General features: G+C 36.2%; 1 protein-coding gene across 3 annotated transcripts in view; it reads right to left on the reverse strand.

Moving 5' to 3' along the window:
• The window catches only part of Dnah7 (dynein axonemal heavy chain 7), a 310,589-nt gene that overhangs the window by 60,313 nt on the left and 231,068 nt on the right, over positions 1-19,208 (reverse strand). For all 3 annotated transcript variants that reach the window (XM_074071306.1, XM_074071307.1, XM_074071308.1), the window contains exons 48-50: positions 14,043-14,233; positions 5,580-5,713; positions 4,554-4,889 (exon numbers count right to left, since the gene is read on the reverse strand). In XM_074071306.1, the coding sequence (XP_073927407.1) occupies positions 4,554-4,889; positions 5,580-5,713; positions 14,043-14,233 (661 nt within the window). The remainder of the gene's footprint in view (positions 1-4,553; positions 4,890-5,579; positions 5,714-14,042; positions 14,234-19,208) is intronic.

The following is a 19,208-nucleotide window of genomic DNA, read 5'->3' on the forward strand; positions in this document are numbered from 1 at the left end:
ACCGTAAGCCTCCTATTTATACTTCCTGAGTAGCTGGATGAGAGGTGGGTGCCACCGTGCCCAGCTTTTACTGGCTGAGGTGAGGTTTCATGAACTTTTTGCCACATTTTTATTTGCCACAGAGATAAAACTTGGATATATGAATAACAATATTTCCAACTAACAACTTTTTAGTGGTGCTAACATGTGATCTGTGTCATAATTCTTAATATGAGTATAACACTTTAACCTAATTAGCACAGGAAATAAAGTACCATTAAACTCAAATTTTAGAAATATTTGTATTATACAGGTTATAAAAATTATAACAGAAAAGAACAATTGGCTGAAAACATTGTAGAGAGCTAATGACTAACATGGATTAATAATCCAAACTTTCTGAGAAGATCAATTTATCTGAAGGAAAAAAATCAACATAGTTTGATTTATGAATAGGCGAAATTATACTGATGTTTCTTAATGTCTTTAGAAAAAAACCTATACTAGTATACTAGTCTACTTCCTAGATTCATATCTGAGCTGTCACTTATTCTAGCTTTATTTTTTTCCCATTTTCCTTACCTGCCTATTTCTTAAACATTTTATTCTGTGCTAGCATTGCCATAAATAGAATGACAACAGGGCTGGGGATGTAACTCAGTGGTTAAGTGTTCGCCTAGCATATGCAGGACCCTGGATTCAATTCCCAGTATTGCTAGAGAGACAGAGCAGGGAGGGGGAGGAGAGAATGACAACAAACTGATGTATCCTATTTCTAATTGAAAACTCTGATAAAGAGTTTGGTAGAGAGGGCTTTGAAAATAGCTACTGAAATACAGTTGAATTCTTAGAAGATTTAAAATACTGTACTATACTTGTTTCCATTGTTACACTAATAAGTCTTTTCACGGATAGCATTTAATTTGATTCACGTGTAATAGTATAATTAATACAAGGTGACTCAGATTTGGTTTTTCTAGGAAAAAATTTAAATGTCTCTAACACAAATTTCCTCTTGTTAGATATGAAGATTAAAGTGAAATTAATGTAAGTGTCAGCATATTAAAAGTTCAAATTCAATCACACTAGTGATAAAGCACAGATTAAAATGTGATATTTTAAGAACTTATTACAGTAAGGAAACAACATTGAAATCATCACGCAATGCTGGTGAGTGGTACCGTGTTATAAAATCATTCATGTTCCTCTGATGGAGTTGTATGTTTGACTAACTTTCCAGAAAAGGAATTTATAGATAAGGAAATAAATAATTGTGTGGACATTTATTGCAGCATTATTTATAATACAAAAGCTGGAAACTACCTACAAGTCTTACAAAAAGAAAGGAAGCAGTTCAAGTCAGCCTGGGCAATAAAAGTGAGACTCTATTTCAAAACTACCCAACTCATAAAAAGGGCTGGCAGAGAGGCTCAAGTGATAGAGTGACTGGCTAGCAAGCAAAAGGCCTTGAGTTCAATCCTCAGTACTACCAAAACAAATAATAAATAAATGAACAAACAAATGCATCTGCTTTCTTTCTCCACTGCCTTTCTGGAGAGGATTTTTGAGTTGGGAGGAGATTGAGATTTTAATTATGCTTCCTCAACAATAGTCACACAATTGAAACGAGCAAAACACAACACTATCCAAAGCACTATGCATGAATTTTGCATACACAATATTGAGAGCAAAATGCCAGACACAGAAAAGCACACACATTAGTTCTAAATACATGAGGTTCTAAAGCAGACAAAACTCATCTATGGAGTAGGAAGTCAGGCAGACTTCCTGCTCCAGGTTAGCTTGTGGAAGGGAAATCAATGACTATAAGGGCACAAAATGGGTCTTCTGGGTGGTTGATAATGTTCTATGCCTTGAGCTGGGTGCTAGCTACACAGGTGAACTATGAAAATTCACTGGGCAAATACTTGTGATTTCTACACATCTCTGTAGGCATAATAACTTCAGTAAAAGTTTACAATTTTTTTTATTTAATCTTCAATTCCAGAATTATACTGTGCATTTACTGGTCATGAGTTTCATTATTTCTAAATTAAAGGATTTTATCTACAAAGAAGGAGCCACAATTGCCAGGTGGTGGTGATCCTAGCTACTCAGCAGGCAGCAATCAGGAGGATCACGGTTTGAAGCCAGCCTGGGCAAATAGTTTGTATAACCCTATTTCAAAAACACTCATTACAGAAAAGGCCTGGTGGAGTGGCTCAAGGTGGAGGCCCTGAGTTCAAATCCTAGTACTTAAAAAAAAAAGTCACAATTGTTTTCTATATTTCCCCTAACTCTCAAATCTGGGTAAAAAAGATTTGATATTTTTTAAATCTTTAAGGGTTCTACCACAGTTCTGAAGAAATGGATGCCATATCTTGGAAGAGCTCTATCTTGGTATAGCAAGAGAAAAATCAAAGACCAAGAGTTATGTCTAAAGCATGGAATTGTTCTAGTTTTTTTTTTAACTTTTACCTTTAATATGCTGTGATGAGTTACTAATGGAATTTTAACATCAATTGACCTTAAATTACTATGAAAAATCTCACTTAGTCATGAAATTGTATTTTTTATGTCACTGAATTCAGCTTGAAAATATTTTGTTAGGATTTTTCATCTGTGTTTGTGAAGAAGATTGGGGTGCAATTTTCCTATCTTGTGCTGTTCTTGTCAGGTCTTAGTGTTCATTTAGTCATCACTCCTTTTAATGTGTTCTGAAATGGTTTATGTAAAATTGGATTTTTCCCAATAATGATTATTAGAAAATAGCAGAAGAAAATATCTAGAACTGGTCTATTTTTTTTTAAATCAACATGTTATTAAATGGCAGACCAAAGAAATTTCCTGGATTTAAGTAAAATCCAAATACCTGGATTTTAAATTAGTTAGAAGATAACATTCTAGTGGCTATTGTTTGAAGCAAGGTTGAAAGTCAACAACTGAGTGAGGATGTGAGGGCGATCTGGCTGTGACATCTGTCACCTCATTGATGGCCAGGGTTGATTCAGCTGATCTGACTGGCTAGGCAGATGTCCCCTTCCTTCCTCACTGCTCCATGTGGGTCCCTCCTGAAGCTGCGTACTTTCTTGATCTATGAGTACAGCCATCCCTGATAGAGGAGGACCTTCTTTGGTCAAGGGTATACGAGTAGCTGTGCTCCCCTTCTAGAACCTCTAAACAAGCTTTCAAGAACTGAGTGAGAACCTGAATATCACTCTATGTGGCTGTAATGTGATTAGCATTTCAGTTAAGTGATGTAATTTAAAAAAAACAATCATTGTCTCAGGGAACTTGAACTGTACTTTGAAAACCAGACATGCATGTTTGATTAACTAACCTGTAATTCAAACAACTGGGAACTTTTAAGAGAAAGATCACATAAAATTTTATTTTCTATTACCTGAAAATTTCAGGAACTAGAAAAAATAAAGAAATAACCTAAGCACTTTCAAGTATTACATAAAAATGAACTTTAGACTCTATCATCATACATTTCTTAACAGAAAATAACTCCCTCCCTTCTCTTTCTGTGGGTGGATATCTGAAAATATTTTTGCCAACCCCAAAATGTCATCTTTTTTGGGGGGGCCATACTGGAACTTGAATTCAGGGTTTCACACTTGCCAGGCAGGCACTCTACTACTTGAACCGCACCACCAACCCTCAGCTATACATCTTCTTAGTTTAATTTTTAAGTTTGTAAAGTAATAAATAATTTTTTTTCAATTTAAGAATACTCAAAATTTCAGACCTCTGCCATGACAAACAGAAGGAATTCAATTCAGATTTCAGTGTTATTAACATTTTAGATTTCTAAAAAGTAATTCTTGGCTATATGAATATAACTATTTAATTGAGAAACTGCTTGGCAGGTATGAGTAGTAAAGAAACTGAAGTGTCTAGGTTCAAGATGACCAAGAAGTTTATAAAGGGCAAAAGATGCAACTATTATTTTTTTCAAGAAATAATTTCATGTTGGATCCTATTAAAAACAAATACCAAACTAAAAATAAATTATCTCGCTGATGACAAATCAAATTAATTCTAGTCTGTCATAGACCTACTGTTAATTCTTAATTCCTTTACTCATTTACAGCTAACAATAAAATAAGGTATTTTATGTAAATATGAATAACAAAGAAGGACTGATTCCTAAAAATAATCACAGTAAGATTTGAGTTCTATTACCCTGGTACGTGACAGATTTTATACATGTATGTATCAAAATGTGAAACTGAAGGTTTTGAAAGGCAAACTCAGAGAATAGGAGATACATTTTTGAGGGTATTTACTGCTCTTTGTCTATCTCCAGTCATTTATGTATTTCACAATGGTAAGTAGAGATAAGTGTTTCCCTTTTTAAGAATTGTATTATAATCCTTTATCTCTGTCAACAATTTCTTGGCAGACTAAAATTGGACACCTCTTGTCTAATTTTTGTCAGATTTATTCCTGCTACAATGCTCAATCAAGTTCATTTTAGGTAAGGGGCAGTGATGCTCTGAAATAACAATGAAAGCCACAGATTATTGATTTTCATAAGTTAGTATTAATTAAATTTTTTTACATACCTTTTGGATAAGTTTTCTGATTTCTCTGAATTTTCAATAGATAGGATGAAAAGGTTAATAAACCAGACCAGTGAGTACTGGTACATGGGCTCAATGTTGGCTAAATCAGCAATAGAGAAAAACAGGATGGAGGAATGGACAGCAATAGGACGATAGCCCATGCGGGTGGCATCAATCTTTTTCTCTGTCTCTTCAGCTACTTCCTGCTTTTGAGAAATCTCATTAGCCAAAGCCTTGGAGGAAGATAATATCTTAATAGCAGTTTCATCTTCTAATATGTTGCCTTCTGATGTTGAAAGAACTTCTAAAATCTTGTCTTCTATTTCTTTCAACTGCCTAGAACAAAACACAATTTTCTCAGAAGAAAAAGAAATCATTTAGTCGCCTCACATAAGTGTTCTTTTGTAAGAAACAAAGAGCTTATAACCTAAAGAAATGCCTTGCTTTGTGGCAAATATCTGTAATGACAATGCTATATAATTAATTTCTTATCTGGCAAAATGTCAGGAAGACAGCCCTTCCTGCTCCAATCCCCTCTCTAATGATCATTTATGTGGTGCCTCAAGAGAAACATGGCAAGCCAATCTACTCTGTCAAGGAGTCTCTCAGCTCAGAGGGAACAGAAAGAAAGTGCCACTACTCCATTTATTCCCTGAAGTTTTACATGACTCACACAGCTATACCCTTCCTACCAGTGATACGGATATTAAGAACAGAAAGTGGAGTGCTCTAATGAGAACAGGTATCCTTGGTTGCATAATGAACAATAAACCTTTGTGCTGAAACTTTGTTGAAGGGTTGAAAATGCATTTCCTTGATTTGTGGCAGATCCTCCAGCTCTTCAAGTGTCTAAGAATTTACATGTAAAAAACACTCAATAATACAATTTTCTAAATTAATACATTAATACATTTTAAACTTTCCTGTTCATGTACCTATTTAATCTAACAAAGTAGATCTTTAAAAATGTGCTTTAACTCATTCTAAGTGATCTCAAAACAAATCTATGTTTTATGACATTTAAACCTTTTGTTTTCAGCTCCTTGTAGTATTAAAGCTTGCTTTTCTTCTTCAAGGTCTGGCCTTTCTCGGGCCACCACAATTCCCAGAAGCTGGTCTTGCATCCCCTCCGAAGTTATCATGAAGTTTAATACTGTTACCTGAAAGAGAAAGAATACGTTTTAAAATGCATTATTTCCAAGGAGAAAGCCCCTGCTTGGATGCCTCAAGTTCTAACCATAAAATAGATTCCATTTACTGTAATAGTATATATAGGTGTGGAATTCATAGTGAATATAATCAAAGATGTAGGCAAAATCAAAGATGTTACTGTTGGATTAAAAACTCACAAAAGTTTGTCATAATGAGAAACGTAATACTTCAAAGGATTTGTTCAGTGATCAGTTTATTCCCATTTCAAACTGGTCCAACTTCTGACAACTCCTCAACACCAAAATCAATCAATAAGCCTTCCTGTGGGCTAGACTAGTTGAGTGACATTTTAAGGAGCCTAGTGTGTCACTAGTAAAGGAAATTTTACAGAGTGAGAGAAGAGAATAAAAGGACACAGTAGTTACTTGTCATGCTAAGTATTTCTACAATATGGTAATGAGCCACTATTATGCATAAGAGGTTTACATTTTAATGGTGTCCATCAAGAAGCTGTCTGCTTCATCCAGGCTCTTAGAGGCAGATCTCCCTCTCTGTTGCCCACATCTTAAAATTTTCCCTCTCCTGCTTCTTTCCCATAAATACATAAACATGCTTAGGTCTCTCTTTTTAAAAAACAAACAAATCATTCAACTGCTCTCACAATTCCTTCCAGCTATGAAATGATCTCTCTTGGTACTTCACAACTCTATTCAGCCCTCGACAATCCACTTTTCTGTCTCTGGGTACCCATCAATACACACAAGCAATAAACCATAGCAACTTTCTGATTCCGGTCACCAATGAATGCTTAATCCATAAGCATTTAGTTATGTTAACTAAACCTCCTTTTACAACTTCCTTTTATAATTTCTCATATATTTGAGTGAAGGTCTGCACCTATGTCATAAGGCTTGCACAACTCCCTTTCAGGTCTTTCATTTTAGCTACACTGTGAACGGATCGTAGAATACCAGAAACACCAATGAAGACGTGCCTCCATGTGCTTCAGTGTTCCCCTACTTGCACCCGTCCTCTCATAATTGACCAGATCAACAGGCCATCTACACATTGCAGATCCAGGGTTACTTCCTCTTGGAGGTAACTTTTTCAGAAAAGTGTGCCACCCCCACCAAGGCTACTTCCTGTACTTTTTCTCTAAGCTCCTAACTCCTTACAGGACACATTACACTGGAAGTAGAGATGGCTTTACTCATCTATCCCCTAGACTAGAGCAAAGTAACTTTAGCACAGTGATCATGCCTTATTTGAACTCACAGCTCTACTGTCTGCATGAACAATCAGAATGTCAGTGTTTTCTGTACATTTAGTTGCTTTCTACTACTTCTAGTTCCTAAAATTTTAGGTATTTGATGCTTATTCCCCAAAGCATTTCACATAAAATAACAGCTACAGTGAATCAGGTCCTATGCTATGAAGTGATGAAGCCCCTGATCTTAGGAGTTTTAGTTTATCAGGGTAAACAATATTATAAACAACATCCAATGAGACAGGGACACTGACAGTAGTAAATATATGACACACGGAGGAAGGGCATCTAATGCAGGTCAGGAAGTCAAGAAAGGCTTCCCACAAGGATAAGACCCCTGTCTTGGAAGGGACTTACCAGATGTTTAGCAGTTAGTCAAAGGAAAGAGAAGGGCAAATTGTAGGCCAGAATGTTTCAACCTTAGCTGCTTTTTGGATCTTCTGCAGAGTTTAGAAACTAGGATTATCTGGATTTCATTTCTAGAGTCTCATTGAATTGGTCTGCAGTGGGGCCAGGGTCTTTGGGTGGGAGGTGTTTTGATTGTGCTGCCAAGGCTGAGGATGGCTCCCAGCACAGGGCACAGCAGAGGCAAAGCAGCTTAAGAAAGCAAGGCTATACCAAAGGACTTCCTCAATAGAATCCCAGCAGCTCAGCAACTAAGAGAAAGGATGGACAAATGGGACTTCATATAATTAAAAGGCTTCTGCACAACAAAAGAAATGGTCTCTAAACTGAAAAGACCACCCACAGAGTGGGAGAAAATATTTGCCAGCTACACATCAGACAAAGGACTGATAACAAGAATATACAGGGAACTTAAAAAACTAAACTCTCCCAATATCAATGAACTAATAAAGAAATGGGCAAGTGAACTTAACAGAACTTTCTCAAAAGAAGAAATTCAAATGGCCAAAAAACACATGAAAAAATGTTCATCATCTCTATCCATAAAGGAAATGCAAATCAAAACCACACTAAGATTCCACCTCACCTCTGTTAGAATAGCCATCATCAAAAACACCACCGACAACAGGTGTTGGCGAGAATGTGAGGAAAAAAGAACTCTCGCACACTGCTGGTGGGAATGCAAGCTGGTACAACCACTCTGGAAAAAAACTTGGAGACTTCTTAAAAATCTAACCATAGACCTGCCATATGATCCAGCAATCCCACTCCTGGGGATATACCCAAAGTAATGCAACACAGGTTACTACAGAGGCACTTGCACACCCAGGTTTATTCACAATAACCAGTTATGGAAACAGTCAAGATGCCCCACTACTGACAAATGGATTAAGAAAATGTGGTATTTATACACAATGGAATTCTACTCAGCCATGAAGAAGAATGAAATCTTATCATTCACAAGTAAATGGATAGAACTGGAGAACATCATTCTAAGCGAGGTTAGACAGACCAAAAATCGTATTTTCTCCCTCATATGTGGATTTTAGATCTAGGGCAAATACAGCAATGTGGTTGGACTTGGGTTACATGCTAAGGGGAGAGCATATATTGGAGGAATGGGGATAGGAAGGAAACCCAAAACATGAAAGTGTTTGATGTCCCCACTGCAGAGGAGCTAATACAGAAACCTTAAAGCCACAGAGGACAAGATGGGAAGGTGATCGGAAACTAGTGAAAAGGTCAGGTAGAGATGAATCAATTCGGATTGTAACACACTTGTGCATGGAAGCAATGTTAGGAGTCTCTCTGTATAGCTATGTTTATCTCAAAGTAGCAAAAATGCTTTGTCTTTCTTATTATTGCTTAAGTTTTCTCTTCAAAACAATTGCAGAAAAGGGCAGAACAGGTTCTGCCTGGAAGTGAGGAGGGGGAGAGGGAGGTGGCGGGGGGGCAGGGGCAACTGAAAGCAAACAGTTTCTGTCATGTGGTATATCTGACAGTTCAGCCCTTGCTTTATTGTTCACAATATTAGATATGTTTTCTTACTCCCCAAAATATGACAAAATATTCAGCAACTACCACAAACCACAGGAGGCAACTCAGTGTTTGCTCCAGTTTCAATAGTCTCTTAACAAAAGAAAGATTTCCTACTAGGCAGCACTCTTTTAAACCCAGGTAATAGTGCTAAACTCTATTAGTGACCATTTTGTCCATAATTTTATGTCACAACTTACTTACATTGGAGCAGCTAAAAATCTGCCATTTTTTTGCATACCCCAATTGTTTTTTTGCTAAGTCCCTTTTTTTTTAAATTCATATGTGCATATAATGTTTGAGTCATTTCTCCCCCCTTCCCCCTGCCCCCTCCCTTACCCCCCATATCCCTCCCTTACCCCCTTTACCCCTCACTACCAGGCAGAAACTGTTTTGCCCTTATCTCTAATTTTGTTGAAGAGAGAGTATAAGCAATAATAGGAAGGACCAAGGGTTTTTGCTAGTTAAGATAAGGATAGCTATACAAGGAGTTGACTCTCATTGATTTCCCATACATGTGTGTTACCTTCTAAGTTATTTCTTCTTGAACTAACCTTTTCTCTAGTTCCTGGTCCCCTTCTCCTATTGGTCTCAGTTGCTTTTTTTTTTTTTTTCAGTTTCCTCAGTTTTATTGTTTTATTTTTATTTATTTATTTTTTATTCATATGTGCATACAATGTTTGGGTCATTTCTCCCCCCTCCCCCCACCCCCTCCCTTACCACACACCCTGCCCCCCTCCCCCCAACCCCCTTGATACCCAGCAGAAACTATTTTGCCCTTATTTCTAATTTTGTTGAAGAGAGAGTATAAGCAATAATAGGAAGGAACAAGGGTTTTTGCTAGATGAGATAAGGATAGCTATACAGGGAGTTGACTCACATTGATTTCCTGTGCGTGTGTGTTACCTTCTAGGTTAATTCTTCTTGATCTAACCTTTTCTGTAGTTCCTGGTCCCCTTCTCCTATTGGCCTCAGTTGCTTTTAAGGTATCTGCTTTAGCTTCTCTGCTTTGAGGGCAACAAATGCTATCTAGTTTTTTAGGTGTCTTACCTATCCTCATATCTCCCTTGTGTGCTCTTGTTTTTATCTTGTTATCAAAGTCCAATCCCCTTGTTGTGTTTGCCCTTGATCTAATGTCCGAATATGAGGGAGAACATACAATTTTTGGTCTTTTGGGTCAGGCTAACCTCACTCAGAATGATGTTCTCCAATTCCATCCATTTACCAGTGAATGATAACATTTCATTCTTCTTCATGGCTGCATAAAATTCCATTGTGTATAGATACCACATTTTCTTGATCCATTCGTCAGTAGTGGGGCATCTTGGCTGTTTCCATAACTTGGCTATTGTGAATAGCGCTGCAATAAACATGGGTGTGCAGGTGCCTCTGGAGTAACCTGTGTCACAGTCTTTTGGGTATATCCCCAAGAGTGGTATCGCTGGATCAAATGGTAGATCAATGTTTAGATTTTTAAGTAGCCTCCAAATTTTTTTCCAGAGTGGTTGTACTAGTTTACATTCCCACTAGCAGTGCAAGAGGGCTCCTTTTTCCCCCACATCCTCACCAACACCTGTTGTTAGTGGTGTTGCTAATGATGGCTATTCTAACAGGGGTGAGGTGGAATCTTAGTGTGGTTTTAATTTGCATTTCCTTAATGGCTAGAGATGGTGAGCATTTTTTCATGTGTTTTTGGCCATTTGAATTTCTTCTTTTGAGAAAGTTTTGTTTAGTTCACTTGCCCATTTCTGTATTGGGTCATTAATTTTGGGAGAATTTAGTTTTTTAAGTTCCCTATATATTCTAGTTATCAGTCCTTTGTTTGATGTGTAGCTGGCAAATATTTTCTCCCACTCTGTGGGTAGTCTCTTCAGATTAGAGACCATTTCTTTTGTTGAGCAGAACCTTTTTAGTTTTATGAAGTCCCATTTGTCTATGCTATCTCTTAGTTGCTGAGCTGCTGGGGTTCCATTGAGAAAGTTCTTGACTATACCTATTAATTCCAAAGTATTTCCTACTCTTTCTTGTACCAACTTTAGAGTTTGGGGTCTGATATTAAGATCCTTGATCCATTTTGAGTTAATATCGGTATAGGGTGATATACATGGATCTAGTTTCAGTTTTTTGCAGACTTGCATACCCAAATTTGAGATTTTTTTTTTAAAAATCAAAACTTTCAAACAGGAAAATTAGAAAGAAAGAAACAAAAACCCCAATGGGCAAACTACCTATGTAGAATGGGTTATAATCCACCAAACATAACGTATTCAGTTTATTGGAAGGATTATTTGCACATCAAAGTGTTGTTCTTATTTTTCTTTTATTCCACCTAAAGCTTTGCTGATCTAGGAAGTACCTTGTGTAGATTAGAAAAAGGTGCCTTCACCTTGTAGACTCAGCCCCAAAAGGAGGTCAGTGTGAGATTTTAGCCCTGTTGGTCTCTACCTTTGTGGAGCTCAGCCAGAGAGGCAGCTACCATTCTTCCTTTAGGGATGAGCAATATTTCTCCAGCAGTAGACGGGTTTAAAAAAAAGTGGAAGGGTTACTTTTTAAATCTCTATGAGTTCTTTGATGGTTTTGCCTGGTTTGTAAATTGCTGGCATCACCAACGCACAAAGGTTTTCCTTTCTTTTGAATGGAAAATAGATGATTTTGTACTGATGTTGCTTTTCTCTATTTTCAGTCTTTGTCTTTACATCCATGTATCCCCAGCTCTGGCTACAGGGTGAAAGACAATATGCTTCCCTGCCTTTTCTTGTAAGAGAATATTCCTTTCACAGGAACAGAGTAATTTTGTTCTTGTTAGGAAATTTTTTACCTGGGGTCAGTAAGTGCAAAGTAGCTTCTTGTGGTTTCCCTAGAGAGGTGACTCCTTTCTCCCACCAAAGCCAAGCACCTGCTGAACAGTGAGCGTCCTCTGGGTCACACGTTTCCCTTATGTGCCCCATGCCAGGCACTAAGTGTAGATTACATGTATGTAATTGCACATTTAGATGTAAGAATAAGCAATACTTGAAATTAAGCAATTTGGAAAACACATTAAATATGATGTAATTCTCTAATGCTTGGGCATTATTAATGGAAAAATTATAATTAAAACTTTGAAGAGATTTTTCCTGTTGGCATGAGAAATCAAGCACACAGCATACATTTATTGCAATCCAAAAGTCACAGGCACAGTGCTAGAGGAATGCATGTGTTATAACTTTGACTTCATTTCAATCAGACACAAGAAGGTATTTATTCCTATTCCATTAATGTTGGATCTTTTAAAGTCAAGATTTTGCAACCTAGCCACTTATTCACAAGCATTTGAAATCATGTGAATATGGTTTCATAATTTTATTTTTATTTAGATGCAAAAGGATTATAGCAGCACGACACCATCCCATGGGTGATTTTGAAAGCAAACGTTACATAAAAGATCCTGAAAAGTAGGATCAAGAGGAAGTATTCTAATCTGTAAATGAAAGCAAGTAACTGCCTCACCATGTTTTGTAATCCCTGTTTAATCAATCCCAGCAATTAAAAATAATGAATCAATAAGACACTCTAGGGATCTTAAGGATTTCAATACTGAATCATAGATTAGTTTCTTTTCCACAGAGTTTCAGAACTTCTACTAAAACCAGTTATTAGTAAACAAAGAGTTGTTCATGTTAAGTGTGAGATTTTCACACATTTTACTGGAAAGTTAAAAAAATGTTTTCCATGTTATTTATTACAATATGTTTTCTTAACACAGCTTTGAAATTTTTTCATTTCCTCTTATGCTTCATTCTTTCACACTTTTACTTAAAAGTTAAACAATAATGCTAAAAGCTAACACTAATATAACATTCCAAGCACTTAACATAGATAAACTTATTTAGTTTTCATTGGCACTTATGAGATGGAGTTATTATTCCCATTTACAGATGAGGGAATTCAGGTAAGTGGCAACACCCCAAATTATAGCCATGGTGAGTGAAAGCAGGGATTCAAATCCATACTCTTAACTATACTAGATAGTCTCTTTCCTAATGCATAAATAGATAATAGGTAATTTTTAGGTGATTAGATAACATACTGTACCTTAACTAGTTAAAAACAGTGGTTAAGAATTTCCATATTTTAACATTTTGTTTTAAATATTAAGCTATTTTCCCCCAGTCTCCCTGGCATTCTGAATGCCTAGTTTAAGTGTATCCTCAAATCTGAGCTTTCAGGACACATATTTGCTCTCCAATTTCTTCTTGTTTATACAAATGTAGCCATTTCACACTCACACTGCTGGGTTTACAGTGTAAACCTCTTGAGAGCAGGCATCATGTTTATTCATCTTGGAGGGACAGAATCACACCATTTTAGTCCTTCCTCTGCTTCTCTGCAAAGAGATGCCTGCATTAACTTAAATATTTCCAATCAAGGGAGGAATCTGAACTCACTAGACATATCTTGTCTATATGTACCTTTCAAAATCAGAATCAATATTATTTAATGTTGTCTCCCGCATGTTTCTGTAAACAAAAGCCATCCTTCTTTCACTCAATTCACTGACCACATAAACATTTACTGACTACCATACTAACTAGGCTAAGAATTAGGAGTAAAAAAGAGAAAATGGTGTCATTCCTAAAACCCCCAAAAGCTCCAATGCAGAGCTACAGCTCAAGTCATTTTACTCATTGAATAAAACTTTCACTTTACTCCTTAAAGGAATTTTTGGTATTTTAAAAGAACAGTTTTTTTTAAGTAGTTATACTAAATCAGATAGCATTAGCCTTAGTCTGAGGAAGAAGAATGGAGCTCTGTTCCTGCTCCAATTCCAATAATTAGCATATTATCATTTATTACAAAGAAAGAGTGTGAATACATGTCATCTATTTTTAACAATGAAAATCTAAGGATAATATCAATTGTAGAAATTAGATTCTGATGGTCCTTTTTCACAGCATACTGAAGGCTCCTTTACTACTCACATGCACACACAAAAGCAGCATTTGGAAATTATTATAGCAATTTCAGGAAATACAAAAAAGGGTAAAACCCAATTTTCTTAGGAAGCATGGTCCTCTCTTAGGTGAGGAGGAAAATATACTCAGCAAATTGTAAAACTTGGTAAAGAAGCATTCATTTAAGGTACTAGCCTTCACTGATGTTTCAGGAAGATAATGAGGGTTTCGTAACTTGGTGGTAATATAGAAGCGGAAGTCTGGAGAGTATTCAATTGTAGAGTCCCCAAGCCGAATACACACACTCCCACTGTGCTTAAAGGTCTGTTTTAGTAGAAGAGGTTCCAAAATAGGGTCCAGTTCTTCTCCAACATTTTCTAGCAACACTGGAGTAAAGTCAGAAAAAAGATTCCATATTATTTTAAATATTGTCTATAAACATTCAATCCTAAATTCTTTCAGCTTTTAAATTACTTTGATTCCTAGTTACCTATAAAATTAATTTTATCTTCTAAGAACAGGGAAATGATGCTATAAAATACTGTATGCAAGCGGCAAGAACTCAGTTGGTAAGTCGACCTAGTCATCCCTCCTACCTCCATACCCCTTAACCAACAGGCCAACTGCCCCACTTGGTGTTCCCCACCTGGCCTGGGATTCACTGTGTATCCAAGCATGATAGCAGTGTCACCTAGTCATCTGAGACACCAGAGAAAAAGCATTTCTAGTTGGGTTACTTAAATGGTTACTGTGTTTTAATTATAAAATTTTCATGTATATTGCAGAACATCTGGAAAATATAAAGAAGCTGGAAAACTACCTCTAATCAGATTTTCTTTACCTTTCTCTCTCCCTCTGAATACTTTACATAGCTGATTAAAATCATATACAGGTTGAAAGAAAAATAGCACATAACATACAGAGCATGATAATTATTTAATAAATAAATTATATTTTCTCCCAGTATTTTTATCCATATTTTCCCTTGCATCTAAACAATATATTGAATTTTGCATCTTAATTATTTTCCTTGACAGTATAGCATAAATATTTCCCCATGCTATTAAAAACTGTAAATTCGTGTTCTCTCATTTTTTAACCAGTATTATAAGACATTTGGATTTTTTTCTTGTTCTATACAATAAGTAGCACTATATACAAAACTGTGCATTTCACAATATTTTCTTCTGAGAGCATTCTACGAAGGAATTCCTGGATAAAATATGGGTGACATTGTTAAGACCCTTAGTGCATCTGCAAGTCCTACAGAACCTGGGGTGCTATCATAGCCAAACTTGGATCTGGGTGCCCTGCATGAGTCCTTCAAAGGACTGGGTGTGCATCTAGATGTGAAGGAGGAGCTCAGAGAACTAGAGTGACAGGTATTTGAATCTCTACTCCTGGCTAAATGATTTCCTAAAATTGTCTTCTTATTAATTTCCTCCACTGCTGGGATCTTGGCCAAAGGAGACATATCAGATGATTTTTATTTTATGCTTGTTTAAAATGATTATTTTTTATGGTTAAGTAATGAGTACATCACACTCATTTAAATCTGTTAATCTTCTATTATTTAGGGTGCTTCCATTTTCCACTATTATTAATAATGCTATAGTAAACATCTCTTTGAATAATAAATCTTTGCGTTCATCCCTGACCACTGATCAGGCCCGAGTCCTAGAAGTGGAATTAATGATCAACTATTAAGAACATTTTAAAAGCTATTTACATTGTCAGACCACTTTCCTGAAAAACTACAGAGATTTCAGAGTTGCAATGAACACATGTCTTGTCCTTTGCTTTTAAATCTATTTTTAGATAATATCACTGCATTTGCAAATCCTGAACAACATGGTGACATTATATTTTCTTATAATTCTCACAACATTAAACATCTTTAAATATTATCACCTTAGTCCTGCAGGTGAAACAGGCATAGACAGCTGAAGTAAAATTTTCTATTAAATCAACTACTAAAAGACCAAGCAGGGACCTGCTTAGGCAGCATGGCCCCTTATACCATCCTCTTAACCACTATGTGACTCTGTTGGCATTAAGTACTATGTTTGTAACTTTTATGGTTTATAGTTTGTGTTTGGGGGTGGGTGTTTTAGTGGCTAATAGACTAAGTATATTTTTTTTTCTTGATATTGTATGTTAATGTATTAGCTCATTTTTTTCACTGATAGGTATGTGTTTTTATAATTAGGTTCAGTTGTGTCAGAAATCCCCAAATAATAGTGATGTTAACAAAGGGGAATGTATATTTCATGTAAAAGGGAGCCTCAGATAGTCAATCCTGGGCTAGAAGGACAGTGCATCTAAACTGCAAGGGATCCAAGTTCCCACCATCTTTGGACTTCACTATTCTCCATGTGTAACTTTGATCTCCTTGGCTAATATGGCCTTTCAAATCATGTCCACACTCCCCCATCAGAAAAAAGTAAGAAACATACTTTAAGGATATTTCCTGGGGGTAACAAATGGCATTTCCACTTACATGTTGTTGGGTACAATATAGTCATCTGACCAAACCCAACCAAAGTCAGATAGCCATATTCAACCACAACGAAGTTATGAAATAAATGTATGTGTTAGTCAGCTTTTCTTCATTGTGACAAAACATCTAGGAAAAACAGCTTAAAGGAAGATTCATTTGGGCTTATTGTTTCAGTCCATGGTCACTTGGTCTCATCACTATGGGCCTGTGACAAGGCATGGTATCACGGGGAGGAGGGCAGGATGGAGGAAAGCTACTCCATCTAAAGCAAGAGGAAGAGGATGGAACAAGAAAGACCCTTCAAGGGCACACCCCCAGCAACCTATTTTCCTCAGAACCAGGCCCCACTTCCTAATAGCTTGGTCAGCTATGAACTCATCAGCAATTAACCTACTGATGAAGTTAGCCTCCTCATAATCCAGTCACCTCTCAAGAGCACCATCTGCTGGGAACTGAGCCTTTGCAACAGATGAGCCTTTTAGGAGACACTTCATATCCAAGTCACCACAAGGTAATGAACTATATTGTAAAAGAAGAAATTCAGAGATGGAGGAAAGAAAGAACACAGAAGCTAAAGCGTGAAGCAATGTTGCCTGATCCCAACTATCCTGCATTCCCATCTTCTGCTTCATCAGCAGTGTCTGTCTTCCACTTTAAACCGATATGCTCCATGAGCAGAGATCAAGTGCGTCCTGTTCATGCTGAGTTTTCAGTGCCTACCACAGTAACTAGAACATAGTAGCTGCCAGATAAATGTTTGTAATTGAGTGAATAAACAAATAAGAAAATAAAAGAAACATTAAAAGAAGTAGCTTGCCCCCTTGGTTTGTTATATACAAGGGAGAAATCAAGTAAAGTCAGAGAAAAATGCTAGAGGAGAAGATAGGAAAATAAGGAGGGTTCAGATATGACTCAGATATTGCTAGTGATATAAGGATTTTTTTCAAAGAGTCAATGGAAAGACATTAAAAGATCTCTATATATTGATTTCTGTCTCAGAAATATTTAAATGATTAATTTCCTATGCATGTTTTAACCATTATTATAGCTAATACAGATATATCTCTAATTTTTAGAACATTGGCTGCCAAACATTTTAGGCAGAAGAATACTTTTTTTGTAAAGAGGACCTTATCCTAAAACTCAATATAAAAAAAAGGGAGACATGGCTTTGGTTGAAATGGAAGCAAATAGGTGAATGAGGCTAAAAACTCTGCCTTCTTGACCCGGGCTGCCTATGAGGGACAATAGATCAAAAGTCACTGTCCCCGAATGGGCAACATGCAAAGACAACTTCTTAAATGGCAGAGTCTTAAGTACTGATTCTTTTATTTAATGGTTACATGAAAAAATAGCTATAAAATTTTCCACTTGTGTTTTTTTATATGAGATTAAACTTCTCACCTCTCTCTGATGCTTAACGTTAGAAGACATGGCAAATAAATTATTGTACATTTTAAAGTAATTCACCCCCAAAACAGGTTAAATCAACTAAAAATAAGTGTTGCTCATGTACATGGTAAGGTTGGATAGAGGCAGAAGACCTAGAGACTCCCTCAATCGATTGTATAGTCCCGGTTAAGCCACCTAATTAACATTCTCTAATACCTCACTTACCTTCCTAACAAAATGAAGCAGTTGGAATTACTATATTGGATTTCAAATGTTTACTGATACAACTCAAAGTAAGAAATACATTTTTGGGAGTAATGAAAGTGATAGTAAAGTTTATCTTTTACTTTCAATAGACTGAAAGTAGGTCATCTCCAGAGTGAGAATGAGAATGCCCAGAAATAAATTTTAAATCTTGATCCAGGACACTATATATGTATATTATATATATTATATATACATATATATATGTATAACTTTAAAAATTCATGAAAGAATGCTTATCCTTACTCTGTGCTACACAACCTAATATGCTCTATTCTTTCATCTTGCATTTTGTTAACACAGTGTTGGTCATGACTCTCTAAATTAGCTTTTCTCCAAATTATGTGACCCATAATTTGAAGAACACTAGATAGGCAAGATATCTATGGCCCTTTCCCCTCTATAATTATGGAATTTTAACAACAAGATACATGGCTGAGATTAGAGAAATCTCAAGAATGCCAAGCAGATGGTAGATGCTCAATTATTATTTATTTTTTATTATACCAAGAAAAATTTAATATACATTTTAAGTAATTTTAATTACCATAGTACTTAAGGCAGCAATTCCTTCAAGAAATCCTTCTTGATTCTTCTGAATTCTCATAGTGCATCATCTATGCTTTTCTCATTATATTTTAAGATGATATGACAACAAAACACTCATGAGACTGGGTAGATAACCAAACGGCAGAGCAAGTATGGAGCATGTACAAAGCCTTGGGTTTGATCTCTAGCATCTCAAAGCAAGCAAGCAAACAAAACAACAAAACCCCATAACTTAGGTACTTATCAGACACTGCTCTAAGTATCCAATATATAGGAACTACATTCTTTCTCACATTTTATGGTTAAAATACAGATAAGGAAACTGAGCCACTGAACTGAAAAGCTGCATATGAGAGATACATACCCTGACTCCAGAGCCTCTAACCATAACAGCATACAGGCTACAATAACAATTTGTGATGCACGCCCACTTCCTACTTTTACTGCAAGGATGTATAAAAGATCCTGATATTAAACAAGCAAAATATTTGAGCATAGAGATGTACTTTTTGTGTAAATCCTGTACCACCTACAATACTGTAAGAATACAAGTTGCTCTTTTTCACAGTACGGTAACTATAGAGCAAGATAATGTACTATACGTATACATATATTTATATATGTTTTAACTATGTCTGTATGGATTTGAACATTAC

This window comes from Castor canadensis, chromosome 4, assembly GCF_047511655.1.
Source record: "Castor canadensis chromosome 4, mCasCan1.hap1v2, whole genome shotgun sequence".
Classification (NCBI taxonomy): domain Eukaryota; kingdom Metazoa; phylum Chordata; class Mammalia; order Rodentia; family Castoridae; genus Castor; species Castor canadensis.